Consider the following 13,737-nt stretch of genomic DNA (forward strand, 5'->3'; position numbering starts at 1 on the left):
AAAATCCAAGTCCGCGTTGGACATGGGCTGGAGGTCAATGGTAGAGAATGCATCGGAGGACAGGGGTGTATCTAAGGGGTATGTCTCGACAATATTTGAGGAGGAGGCCTGGGCCTCGGACGTAGATTGTGCTGTTGGGGTGGCAGTGGGATATGCAGGGGGCGGATAACCGTACGGAAATGGTGCAGGGTGGAATTGAACTGATCTTGCCCGTAAGTTTTCGAGCTATCGATGTAACACTATAAATGCCATATAAGAGTGTTAAGAACGAACGACACTTACCGACCACGTTGGCAGTGGAACACCTTGGGAATTAGGTCTACAATAAGTGGAGCTGATCGCACTGATATAAGCACCACCGGCTGGCTAGGTTCTCTCTTCTAAAGGTGAACTGTCTAGCATAACAAAGCTCTCACCGTCATGTGGAATAAAGCATGAAGAACAAGCTGAGTGGTATCCGCCTCCTCGAGAATCAGCCACCCAATCTGGTAAAGTTGATGAAGCCAAGGTTGACCCTGCTTTAAAGCGGTGTCACACTGGAACGAATACGATGAGATGGGATCATTGGTTTTGAGGAAGACTCACATAGATTGGACTGATCTGGTAGTGATCAGCTAGATATCCGATGAGGTCGTATGATCCCTTAGTCAACATGACAAATGCGTGCTGAAATTAGCAAGTTAAAAAGAAACAACGGTCGATGGGCGTTGGCGAACCTCTTCATGCTAGAGGGAGGGCCATCAGCGGATGGTCTGTAGTACAGAGTCTAGCACTTACGTTCAATTGCACAAGTTGCTGAAGAACTTCTGGTCTTTGTGGAACGTATAGCCACACTGGGATCATTGATGAAACTGTATCCGGTTGGGGGAAGTGGCGGCTGATGAGGGACTATAAGTATGGCCAACGAAGTTAGTAACTATCTGCGAATTGACAACGCTGATCATCGATTAGCGAAGGCTACAATCAATTATTTTTTAGCCATTGATGGCCAGGTGATGGCCAGGAAAAACTATAGCTAGCGAGGGATCGGCCAGCATTTAGCATGCAAGCTGCGCCCTACCATATCGGTAAGAGCGACGGTCAGGTAAGAATGGCACCGAGCCGAAAATCAGCCAGTAAGTATATATTCTTCGATCAGAATAGGAGTCATCGCTGTAATGGAACATTAATTTTCGTAATCGAAGACATGCTCAACGAACATCTCATCAAGTGCGTCGATGAGTGACTCCCCGCTTGTGTTCTTTCCCAGCTCAAAGAAATCCGGCTCCTCGACACCAAAATGATCGCCCTCGTCCTCGTCATCACCAGGATGGCTGACGTCCATAGGGCTTTCCTCACCTTCTAAATGTCCATCTTCCATTGCGGCGGCTATCTGGGGGTGTGGTGCTGGCCTATGACCCTCATTTAAGGACCCTGGCCTATGCGAGTATACGTGGCCTACACCAAGACCAAAATGGAATCGCATGAGCATGTCCCGATCAACGAAACTATTAAATCGTAAGTTCCACAGAGAATTCAATGAAAATCGCTTGCCTGTTGACGTAGTATTCCTTCCAATCGTGTTTGTCTCCCCCAAGAGGGGAAATCCCAACATCTGGGTTACACCGGCCTCGAGAGAAAGCCGGGATAATGTGACATGCCCTTAGAACATCTCCTGGGTTCACAAATCCAAAGGCGTTAGGGTTCTCCAAAGGTAGGAAGCGAACACGACCTAATGCATGTGTTTCCCATGCGTGGCTTTGGACCGATTCGTACCACCGAACGAACAGAAATTCCACCCGGCGAGCTTCGTACATGTTCTCCGCGCAAACGACATTCACATGATGGACGCCCAGGACTTTCGCGTATCGGTAGTTGCCATCATCGCCATCGCCATGCTGGAGTAGCATAACATTGCAATGAGGCGTCCTCGGGTTAATAACATCTTGAGCCCGTCGGACGTTGTACGTAGTATAATTTAATTGTACGAGGCTGTGATGATAAATTCGTCCACGCTTGAAAAGAATCGACAAACGTTCATGGTCAGAATGAGGGGGTGTCTCCAAGGAAGGTTCAGAGATCCTAATGCGATCCAGAATATGATCTTTCAAACACGGTAGGAAGTCCTAAGCAACAAGTCAGAATGGCGACCGAGTTACAAGAAATATAGATACCTTCATAGCCGGATCTCCTGCATGACTACGGAGGTAATGGCCAAACTCTTCAAAAATTTTCTCACTTTTCCCAATATGATGGTGCAACTGGGGGTCGCTCGCAGTTTCGTCTGACTTCACATCAGGGGTCCGTTTTCGCTGCCGTTGCTTGATACGGCGTAAGCGTGTTTGACGGCGCTCAATCTGAGCTAGCTGGTGAACGAAGTCCCTGCGATCGGTTCGGCGGTATCTGCATTTCGGCGTACGGTGTTCTAATTCTCCCTAATAGCATTTTAGTTGGAAAGCGGAAGGGTAGCACGTTGAGGACTTGCTGGTTCTGTGCTGTAAGAATCTGTGGTACCAAACCGACGGATGGAGGTTACATAATCCCCCAACGCATGAAATTTGTAGGTATGGAAGTTGAACGACTTCTTCTTCCTCGGTTGCCTTAGTTGAGGCACACCCTGCGGTTGCTCCAGGTTCGCCTTCTGTTTCCCTTTAGCATCGGCACCTGACCTAGGCCTTCGAGCTGCAGCTCCCTGCCCAATGCTATCCAACATGTATTTCTCCGCCCGTTTGGCGGTTTCTTTTGCCTGCCGACGTGATCGTGATTCAACTTCACGATCGAGCTCCTGGGTGTGATACGCATTGCACACCTTCGTCTTAAATTGACGAAATTGTTCACCGAGGTCGGTCGTTTGCTGGTCGAGAACCTGTAGGGTGAGGTCAGAATGCATACGTAATTTAGCAAGTCCATGCCAGTGGGCCATGATGAAAAGGAGATCGAGAAGGATTTTGTTGTGAGCGTCGGGGAGGAGGCCTTCAAAGACCGGGATAGAGCACTTGTACAAAATTAGTTCACAAATACCTATCGAGAATCATCCCAAAGACAAACCTGTAGAAGATCTTCGAAGTTCCGTGCAGCCATGTTGGACATTTCGGAGGTGTTGGAAGAGAACCGTCTAATAGTTGCTGACCCAAATGGGGGGACTTGCCTGTACCTGTCAGAGATAGGAATGAGACACTGGGCTTTCGTCGGACACAAATTTGACACCTCTTATCAAGTTCGTGGATGAGGTTCTTGTCCAATGCGCAAAGAATTCTTAGCAGATGGAGCAGGAGCATGCGCCATACCCCAAGCTCAAATTCGTGCAGAAGATCGACCACGAGCGCAGCAAACACATTGAATCCAAATGAACTAAGGCTGTCTGACAGCGCATTCTAGTCAATGATAAGCAAAGGCGACCAACAAGACCTATGATCATGCTCACTGAGTTCGGTACCCACGATTCAGGCTTGAGAAGCGACTCGATTGCCGTACTGTCAACGCCATAATTCCTCTCATAGATGAGACTACGTGCTGCAGCAACAGGCTGACTCCTTGAGGCATAGGACCGTGCCAGTGTTGAACGTTGTTGCCGATCGCGACTCATCCCCAGATGTTGGAGCCGAACGGTTGGTATCAGACACCGTGGGCAAGGACAACCTCCCAGCTGCCGAATAGTTGCAACAAGAACCCTGACTTTGTGAGCTCGGATTCCTTATGAATAAGTTTCACTCACTTCTCAGGATAGTCCGCCGAGTATGTGAATATTCGCGGGTAGAACCTGCGTTTGATCCCATCACAGCACAGGAGCATGATCCCATGCTCATACGCCGCTAAAAACTCATCGTCAAGCAGGACCCTCCATTGAGCTTGAAATAGTTCGCGTTGGCAATGGGTCGTGCATTCCCGACCAACTCCCTTGCCTTCAGTATAGGTGCCTGTAAAGTCTTTGAACGAGTCCGGAAGCTGCCAAGATGTGAGCTTCAACATTAAGGAGGGAATCAATTCAGAAGAGGCATCATACCTTTTGAAAATAGGCCACATGGTTACTCAAGTTGCAGGTCGGTTTACAACGGCGGTATTTGGACTCATTTCCAAAGTACATGTATACCGGCCAGAGCTTCGCATTACCGAATGTTGTCAGGTGCGTGGCGTCTGACCAAAACATGAGTGCAACAACCACTCGTGGTAAGTCACATCCTGCCTCTCCAGGGGACTCTTGAAGTTCTCGGTGCGCATCCATAAAGGCCGGCGAGGTGTACAGTTCACCTTGAATGTCGACTTCATGAGGAAGGTGAGGAGCGTTCCATCGCAGTTGGTAAGGTTCATAATGGAGCAATTCGTCATCCTGAGCATTTGACAGCTTTTCCCTGATGATGGAGGTGAGAGAGCGATGGTACAAGTTTGCTGCGACGTAAGGTCGAGCGCCTGGCTGAGCTGTCGTTCGAGAAAAGGGTACTTCAATGGTTACTGGCGTTTTCTGCCAACCCGCTTCCTCATCCTCCCATTCGTCCCCCTCATCATCCTGAACGCTCGCACCTAACTTCGAGTTGATTCCGTCCCATGGCGTACTCCGGACGTCGTCAGGACGAAAATCTGGATCTCCGACGATGCCAATGAGCTCCTTGAAGCTTTGATGAGACTTTTGGGCACCACCATGCCAGTACCAATGGCCGAGCTCGAAAGAGGATTTGTTGGGGTAAGGGTGAAATGAAACGTCGTGATACTCGACGCGAGCATCTGGCTCTGCTGAAGTAGCAGCTTGGACAGAGCTGATATCTTGGAGTGTTACGGCTTCTTCTGGGTCGTGGGATGGGGGTGTGGGCGAGAAGAATTGGCGTACCAGTCCGAAGACGTTCCTAGCCGTACGGAATGGGGGTAGTCGCAAAGAAGTATGAGCGCTGGTAGATGCGTCTGTATGATTTACCGGTGGGTTAAGTCCAGGTGCTGGATTGGTATGGCCAGGCATAATGCTTGGGGGAGGCTGAGGAAGTACATCCTCATACTGCCTATAGCGTAGCGGCATTGGGACGTCAACTCGTCGGCTCCTCCGCTGCGCCAGTGGCAAGTCCTGGTCTCCATCTATTTCTATAGGCACAGAGCCAAGACCGGTATCGAATGCTGAGGACAATGCATTTTCTTGCGGTAAGGAACCTGCATGCGGAACGTCGTTTTGTGAGGGCATTCTTGACAGAGTCGGACACGCGTAAGAAGGATCTGCACCGGATCTCCCATTAATTGAGTTAGCAGACGGATGCACACTTGAAGACGCTATGTTGAGGCCTGCATGCGGCCTACCATGGCTACGGTCCACTCGTGGCCGTTTTATAGAACCCAAAAGGTCCTTCGCCTTGGATATGGCGGAGAACAATCGCTTCTTGCCCTTCGTGCACGATCGTTGATGCCTAGTGTAGGCGCTCTCTTGTTGAAACTCACGCATACAGGTGCATCTGAAGGGGGTTGGAGTCGACGACGTATCTGCCCAATCCGGGGCCATAGGGAGGAAGGACTGACGAGGTAAGAATATGGTAGAGCCTAATGCTAAAAGGATCGGACGAACTTACAATTGGGCGTATGAATTGGGCAGCATTAACGTAATAAACTTGGGCGCTAGCACTGGCCACCACAGTTACTAAACTGCCGTCACAGCGCCAGGCTCCAGGCCAATAACTCTGGCAGGTCACTGGCCGGTGCACTTGGCGATGGTAATATAGGCCGTCATACTGCTATAGGTCCCAGCCTTATAAAAGCAGCGTAGAAGACGTGTCCTTGCTGCACCAAACCACTCGATGGAAGCCCCGTCTTCGCCTTCCTCTATCATCACTGCCCCACCTGAAAATCATGAAACTGCTCGGAGGTTAGGTAGACTGATTGCGGAGGCTAAGACCTGCCATGTCGCCCTCCTACACTATGATAGGACCTCGCAATCCATGGTTGATTGGTTTTGGTGAGACACCACCAGATCCTACGTGAATGTTGACGTATAACGCCACTCCACAAAAACACAGGCCTGCCAACAGCGACGGGAAGAAAATTCCGCCATCCAACCTAGAGGACCACCGTGATGCATACAATTTTAGGTACCCGTGCTGCCTGTGTGCCGATGGTGGTGGAAGAGGGGCGTATGTAGAGTCTGCCGTGTACTCTTGGTGGAATAAGGATATCAAGAAGGCTGATTGGACTGTAAGATGCGCATCTGATATATGCGGATACCAATGTCAGTGTCTTTCGTGCTCAAGAGAATCTCAGACTCAACGTCACACAGTGAAAATAGACAAGTTCTTCATGCAACCAACTTTAGCCACCTGCCAGTATCCTCGAAGAAGTACGTACTTGAAATCTGTAGCACCAAAGTTTCACTGACTGGATGAAAAAGAGCGGGAAATACTACCTGTTGAACTCCAGTGGACCCACAAAGAGCAAATAGAATTGCTTAACAGACTCAACTCCTCCGTTTGCAATGGGATTACAGTGAGGGAATTTCGTATTCTGTTTAGATGCTGCAAAAAATGCATGCGAGTTGGGGTAAAGCCGGCGATGAAACACCATATCTGTGAGGATGGTATGAAAAGGCGAAATTGAGTCAGAGGTTACGACTCAGTACTAGTACGGCCTGCATAATATTGACATACAATTTTAGTTGTTCGCGTTTGACTTGTCATGACTGCAGCTTCGTCGTCTTCTGCTCTGTCATTGTCTTCTCCTAGTTCGACCTTCTCAAAAAGGAAGTTTTCGGAAGACTGTCGGAAGAGAATTTTCAAATGAGTCAACAAACCTTGATAACAATCTGCTCCCATCATCATGCCAATTATGTTCTTGACCATCCTCAGCAGGGCTGTACAAGTCTTTGCACCCATACTATGGTGCTTATTCAAGTTCAATGTTCTAAAAGCTGCCGGGCAAGATATTAGCCTTCGACATAAAACAACATAGTGGGTTTTCGGTAGTCTTTAAAGCTCATCCAAGATGACTGATCACCACATTAGCTTGTCTTCTGAACAATTCTTTAACATGCCACCATATTCTTTGAAATCAGCACGTCTAACGTTCTCTTTTACTTCCAAAAGCTACTAGGTCGATCCCAACGACTCTAACCCTTCTATCTTGCAGCTTCGCCTACCAGCAAATACGACATGGCGGGTGGCATCTGTTCTAAAAGCTCTACCCAAAGTGTTGAAGGCAATGTGCTTGACTGGATTACCACAAAGTGGTAGAATCTTGTCCCTCCTCTTGCTCGCAACATGAAAATTTACCGCGGTTTTACGTCACTTTGTGCTACTGGTCTAGCACTCAGTGCGTGGTATCTTACTCGTGCATTTACTTGGCGTACAAGAATTGACCAATTACGCAAATTAGTATATGTAAGTTCATTCTGTCTATCATATGTACACGTGGTTAAACTATTACAAGCGCACAATCTTCGAGTTTGGTGAACGTAACAGGGCCGCACCCATGCGCATCATTTTCTTCCGAGGTGGCCTTTCCGAAGGAGAATACGCGCTCATGGGACAAGAGGAGATTGACGACATCACAGGTCAGTCAGTTCAGCGACGGCCATTCCTTATTTTCACCATGTCTACTAGGGGCGATCGATGATATCTGGCGGGAAAAAGGCGTGAAGGGCGCAAAACCTGAACTAACATTCATCGTCGTAGGTAAATGGTAAGTTTGCGATCATACATATAAGCATTGATACAGTTAACTGATCAAATAAGAATACCTAAAAATCCAGAAATAGAGCACGCGACCAGAGCGTCTCTCCAATATCCCCAGGATGCTGCGCAACCCATTATCAAACTCCCCAAAAGCTCAGGGTGTCATCTGAGCACCTGTCACCAATGTTGATGCCGTCTCCTCTTAGACGACGACCATCGTTTCCAGCAGATGCCCAACATAAAGCAGATGGACTGGCTCAGGAGCAGGATCACGATGACAGCGATATCTTCTTACAATCTCCATTCAAATCACCCCATCTAGTGCACCGTCTATACCCCATCTCACATCCTAAACCAATCAAGTTAGATGACGATCAAGCGACACTTCTTCTGTCTTCCTCATCCGCTGTATCTTCCTTTTCTTTCATCACGCGTCCACCCAGCCACTACTCACGCCAGTCAAGGATTCCCATCGTGCTGTACTAGCTGCCAAGCACTCAATTCGCAGCCTGCACATCGTGTGGGCATAGGTACCAAGCGCAAATCCCCGCAATCTGGCGGTGGCAACTTCTCTACGCCTTTGCATCCCGTCTCATCAGCCACGTGCACCCCTCTTAATATCTCGGCTTCAAAACCCAACCCTTCATCTGGTATCGCCTTCCACCATCTTCCACCTCTGCCAGCACCTCGCTTCACCCCCCAACCAAAGAGTAAAGCTGACACCGATACATTTCTCAAGAAACAGGCAGAAACAATGAAGCGGCTGCGCATTCGAGATCTTGATGACTCAGATGAGGACTGGGGCATCATAGATTGGGATTCCGATGGAGAACCTGTACAAAGGCTACCTGCGCTTTGGAAATGCAAATCCCGGTCTATTAGCCAGAAAAAAATCTCCTGATCAACGCTGGGCTAGTGCCACAGAAAGGTAGCTTAAAGGATGAGGTCACTGAAGCTATCTCACCAGGAGGGCATATCATTAAGCGTCGGGCACGTTCGAGGCCCGTTTCCATTGAACTTCTCGAGAGTGTGAACCACTCACCGTCACCCAAGGTTAGAAGCTACATCGATATCGGTATTTATATATATTCCATTGTGCTGACAAAACTTCACTCTAGGCTTAATGTTCCAATATGAAGCCACCCACTGTGCCGATAACATTTCCTTCTGTATCTCGCAATCGCAATCGGCCCACTTCCTTTGTTGGTTCGCCCTTTCCTGTACCACGAAGACGACTCACAGGCTCCAGCGGTCCTAATCCTTTCCTTTCTCACACACCCTCCCGTCTCAATTTGCATTCTCAGCCCCGCCCCCACCCTTTCGCCTGAATGGCATCCAATAGTTCGGCTACTCACTTCTTCAGACCCTCAATCTCTCAATCCGTGCAGTGCCCACGCAAGCAAATTAATTCTTCCGTCGACGCTACTCTGGATCTGTGCATGCAGTCCTGTCTCAGTCCGTCGAATCGACATAGCTATGCTGGCCCAGACTCGGCTGGTGTCTCCGTTACCCCAATGTCATGGACGCTGCGGTCGGGTTTGGACACACCTCGCCAAACTCTTCGCCTCTGAATGACGGTCTAGGCACGGTCTTCTTGACGAGTGACTGAGGCGTCATGCTCCCCGGGCCTGTGCTGGCGAGGCGATGACAGGTTTTCTGATGGTCGCACCATGATCAGTATGTGCCAAACAAATGAAATAGTATTTGATTTCATTGATGGACTGATGCACGTGTAGCAAAAACATCTCGAGGACGGCATGAAAAACAAGGTGACAAGATCACGAACCGTTCTTGATGTTGTACGATCTTTTGCGGAGTCTAAGTGTTTCGCTCGTTTTATCTTGGAAAACTACGCATTCCCTGGTGGACTCATGATCGGGACTGACTCTCACACACCGAATGCAGGAGGTTTGGGTATGGTTGCCTGTGGTGTTGGGGGTGCCGATGCTGTTGACGTCATGGCGGATATTCCTTGGGAATTGAAGTGCCCTAATGTCATCGGTGTGAACCTTACTGGCAAGATTGGAGGCTGGACTACGCCCAAGGGTGCGCGTGTCCTCGAATTGATTCTCTTGCATAGTTAACCGTTCGCAGACGTCATCCTGAAGGTCGCTGGCATTATCACTGTCAAGGGTGGAACTGGTGCCATCGTTGAATACCACGGTCCTGGTGTCGAATCATTGTCATGCACGGGTATGGCCACTATCTGTAACATGGGTGCTGAAATCGGTGCAACTACCTCACTCTTCCCCTTCAACCGTCGTATGGTCGACTATCTCAATGCTACCAAGCGTTCCGAGATTGCTCAATACGCACAGCGCTTTTCACACAACCTTAAGGCTGATGAGGGCTGCGAGTACGACCAGAACATCGAAATTGTTTGTGATGTTGTTAATGTCCTCGTCATCCGGACTGATATTTTGTGCCCAGAACCTCTCAGAACTCGAGCCTCACTTCAACGGTCCCTTCACTCCTGATCTTGCTACCCCTCTCTCAAAGGAAGTTGTTCACTGACTCGGAAGTTCATGTGGTCACACAGAGCTGACCCGCGGCATTTAAAGAGAACGTCAGAGCACTCTTGTCTCTCATCCTTCCACTACCACCATGGCCAGTGGTTATGAACTCCTGAAGGGCGGAGATGACAACGAAGTCAAGTCACCCAAGCCGTATCGCACCATACGTCGTGTTGCGATCGGTCTCGTAACATGTTTGGCGTTGGTAACGCTTTCTTTTCTGCATGTTCATCCTCTATCAGGGGATCTGGGAGCGCAAGATCAATATGACGGAGACTCCGTGAGGACTTGTGCTTCACCCACGCCCCCTACTGCCCGTCCCCCAGCCCCAATCAATCCATGGGCCTCTCTCACCATTGAACAGACCGTTCAGATCCAGAAGTGGTTGGAGGAGCCTGGTCGGGCTCTTAACCTGACGCGCGGGGCTGTATCAAAGCCTTCAGACAATCACATATTCATGATAGAAGCGTACTACCCGCCTAAAGCCAGCGTCCTAAGTTACTTCTCGTCGCTATCCTCATCAGACATCCCGGAAAAGTATGCACGGGTCACAATTCACCACAGTTCTGCACCGGAACCTGTCGTAAAGGATTATCTTGTTGGACCGCTTCCTATTGGACCATCTACTCACATGGAGCATCTGACGGAGGTATATCATCTCGACACTATTCCGCACAATGCACGTGGCTTTGATACCCGTGACTGGACTTCCCCAGAAATTTTTGAGAAGATGGCGGCCCCTTTAATGGAAGCATACAAGGTCATTTGTGCCATCTTATTTCTGTACATGCTACTTACAGGGAGGTTGGTTTTCAGGAACTTCTGGGTGGAATGCCCCAGGATACCCTTACGACGGCTGGAAGTGGGCCGTTCAGCTCTGACGGTTCATTCAGACGTCTGTGGCTTAGTTGGCGACGCAACACGCCCGGCTTCTTCTTACACCCACTCAACTTATATCAGTATGTTGATCTCAGCGGTACCGATTCCTCTCAATGGCATCAGTTAAAGGTATGTTCTCAAATATAACCTCACCGAGACTTCATGCGCTCAAATTGGTCTTAGATTGTGTATACTTTTGCAGAGGAGGTCAAGAAGAACAACTGGCCCCAAGAACTTAAGGTCACTCTCATTGGTTCCTGCACTAACTCTTCATATGAGGACATGTCACGCTCTGCTTCCATTGCCCATGAAGCTACCGAGCATGGCCTCAGTGTCAAGAGCAAGTTCGCGATCACTCCTGGTTCTGAGCAAGTCCGTGCTACCATTGAACGTGACGGTCAAATTGGTGCTTTCGAAGAGGTCGGCGGTCTCGTCCTGGCTAACGCATGCGGTCCTTGCATTGGTCAATGGGACAGGAAAGATGTTAAGAAGGGCGAGGTTAACTCAAGTGCGTTTTTCGTCTCATTATATTACATTTTGTAACTAATGGTTTTTAGTTATCACCTCCTACAACCGTAACTTCACTGGCCGTAACGATGCTAACCCTGCCACCCACGCTTTCATCGCCTCCCCGGATATTGTAACTGCCATGGCCTTCGCTGGTGACCTCACCTTCAACCCGGTTTCGGACACCCTCATTGGTTCTGATGGCAAGCCTTTCAAGTTCTCGGACCCTACTGGTAATGAGCTTCCTCCTCGCGGCTACGACCCCGGCCAAAACACCTTCTAGCCCCCTTCTGGAGACCGTGCTAGCGTTTTGGTTGTAGTTGACCCTAAGAGTGACCGTCTTCAACTCCTCCATCCATTCACGGCTTGGAATGGCGAAACACATGTTCTACGACCAATGGCTACTATGATCCCCTGGATTGATTTATCTTTCCTCACGCAAAAATATCCCCTTCGACCAATCAAAGCAGGAACGGTCATCGTCTCCCGATCTCAAATTTTTGCTGATCTACGTACCGGATGGTGGTATAACTAGTATGAATACCATTGTCTTACGTCCACCAAGTTCGCCTCTCACCCACACCTATTCTCTACCAATATGGCCATAGTCTCAGATGATCCCACTTGGTGGTCGACCATCAATGCATATAGTTTGTGCAGCTATTTTATAGGTTCGTGGAGGGTAGTCGGATGTTAAAGTTAACTCAATCTAACCTTGGCTGTGGTTTCGTAGTCGCCGTCTTTGTTGCAGTTGTACGATTGGTGTGAGCATGATAACATTAAGAACTGCTGACGTCTTACAATTATTTTCAGCACTCGTTAGCATCACAGAGGGAACCCCTTCTCCACGATCACAGAAAGGCAAGGAAGGATTGCTACCCTCCAAGTATAAGCCACGCGACTCTGGCATCGTCCTCAGCGACGACGAGTCGATTCCCGCGCGAAATTCGGTGTTAAGTTCGAGCTCTATTCACTCTGATGATGATAACGGCGATGATCTGGACCGAGTCCTGCTGCTAATTTCTGCCAATCCCTAACACACTTCTAACCTCGTTTAATTCCCGCCACTCGCTTTCCAGCCATTTGACCATGTCATTCAGCTCTTGCTCTCTCTGCAGCGCCATCAAGGTCAGCCAACATCTCTCTCGTTCCGTTGCACTGATTTGTTGTCGTTGCACAGGATGGTGGCTTTGGCCTATATAGGACTGAGCGGCCGCTGTTGCGGCCTTCCAAATTGCCTGCATCGTGTTCATTAGCTGCCACAGTTGAGTACGATATACAATAACTACATACAATTGCCGATTCCGTGACAATCAATGGTCCTGGGACATCATAAGAGTGAGGCAGTACTAACTAGTAACGGTAAAGTTTTAAATTAGGTGCAGAATATCAGTCAGTTCTACTCACCGCCTGACTGTTAGATTGATCATCTTGTCCCTGAGCATTTAGCTGATGTTGACTATTGAACTCGTTTGGATCCATGGAATCAGTATTGTAGTAGATGTGATCTTGATTATCGGTTAGAGTTCGGTGTAGTTCAAAATTCGGCTGAGTTCTAACTCTTGCCTTTTTGGGAAACTATGATATCGTTTGGACGCAATTATAATATCTGACAATTTCTTGTATATCAATAGCAAAATTGCAATGTTCTGATCATGATTGTTATGCATTGTAAAACTTCATTTTTTTTCCGTCGTTGTGACAAGCATTTGTAGCTTTCTATTTATCAAGGACCATTCTTGCGAAACGTGATGTATTCTCCTCACAATTGCGGTTGTCCTATAATCTACTGTCTTTCGACCCAATCTGCTCATGCTCATGTATTATGTTGTCTAGTTTTGTTTTTACATATAATCCCGTGTATTTTTGCTCTGATCTTGCCGAATGAATCTAGGTAAAACATCGTCTCCCCAATTTCGTGATGAGGGAACAGGGATTCTCTTGGCTCCGTCCAACTTGTCAACGTTCGTTGGATTGGCCACATTGGCGCACGACCGTTGCCTTCGTGCTGGTTTAGGTCGGCCTTTGTTACCCAGTTGCTTGGCGGTAGTGACGATTCGGGACGTGACGTCCTGTTCCTACTACTATCCCCGTGCCTCACCAGAACGGACGTTCAACGCATTCGATCCAGCACGTTATAATTGGCGGAGGGACTGTACGCCAGACGATTCTCGCATATGCGTCGCACTGACTCGCATAGTAGAAGTTTCTAGCGAGAGATGCAC

General features: G+C 48.7%; 3 protein-coding genes across 3 annotated transcripts; 2 read left to right on the plus strand and 1 right to left on the minus strand.

The window, feature by feature from the left end:
- Positions 1-22: 22 nt before the first annotated feature.
- Positions 23-1,360, minus strand: F5891DRAFT_990266 (uncharacterized protein; the record flags this gene model as incomplete). Its single annotated transcript, XM_041378082.1, has 6 exons — positions 23-205; positions 283-380; positions 417-536; positions 586-666; positions 778-877; positions 1,200-1,360. Coding segments are annotated over 6 exons (743 nt in total), but the record flags the coding sequence as incomplete, so codon positions are not given.
- Positions 1,361-8,552: 7,192 nt separating this feature from the next.
- Positions 8,553-8,750, plus strand: F5891DRAFT_971144 (uncharacterized protein; the record flags this gene model as incomplete). Its single annotated transcript, XM_041376349.1, has 1 exon — positions 8,553-8,750. A coding segment is annotated over one exon (198 nt), but the record flags the coding sequence as incomplete, so codon positions are not given.
- A 1,076-nt stretch (positions 8,751-9,826) lies between these two features.
- F5891DRAFT_1240037 (aconitase family-domain-containing protein) lies at positions 9,827-12,225 on the plus strand (the record flags this gene model as incomplete). Its single annotated transcript, XM_041369707.1, has 6 exons — positions 9,827-9,991; positions 10,044-10,115; positions 11,189-11,513; positions 11,563-11,706; positions 11,809-11,897; positions 12,199-12,225. The coding sequence occupies 6 exons, from the start codon at positions 9,827-9,829 to the stop codon at positions 12,223-12,225; spliced, it is 822 nt and encodes a 273-aa protein (XP_041216268.1).
- Positions 12,226-13,737: the final 1,512 nt, after the last annotated feature.

This window comes from Suillus fuscotomentosus (assembly GCF_016647785.1).
Source record: "Suillus fuscotomentosus strain FC203 chromosome Unknown F5891scaffold_419, whole genome shotgun sequence".
Classification (NCBI taxonomy): Eukaryota; Fungi; Basidiomycota; class Agaricomycetes; order Boletales; family Suillaceae; genus Suillus; species Suillus fuscotomentosus.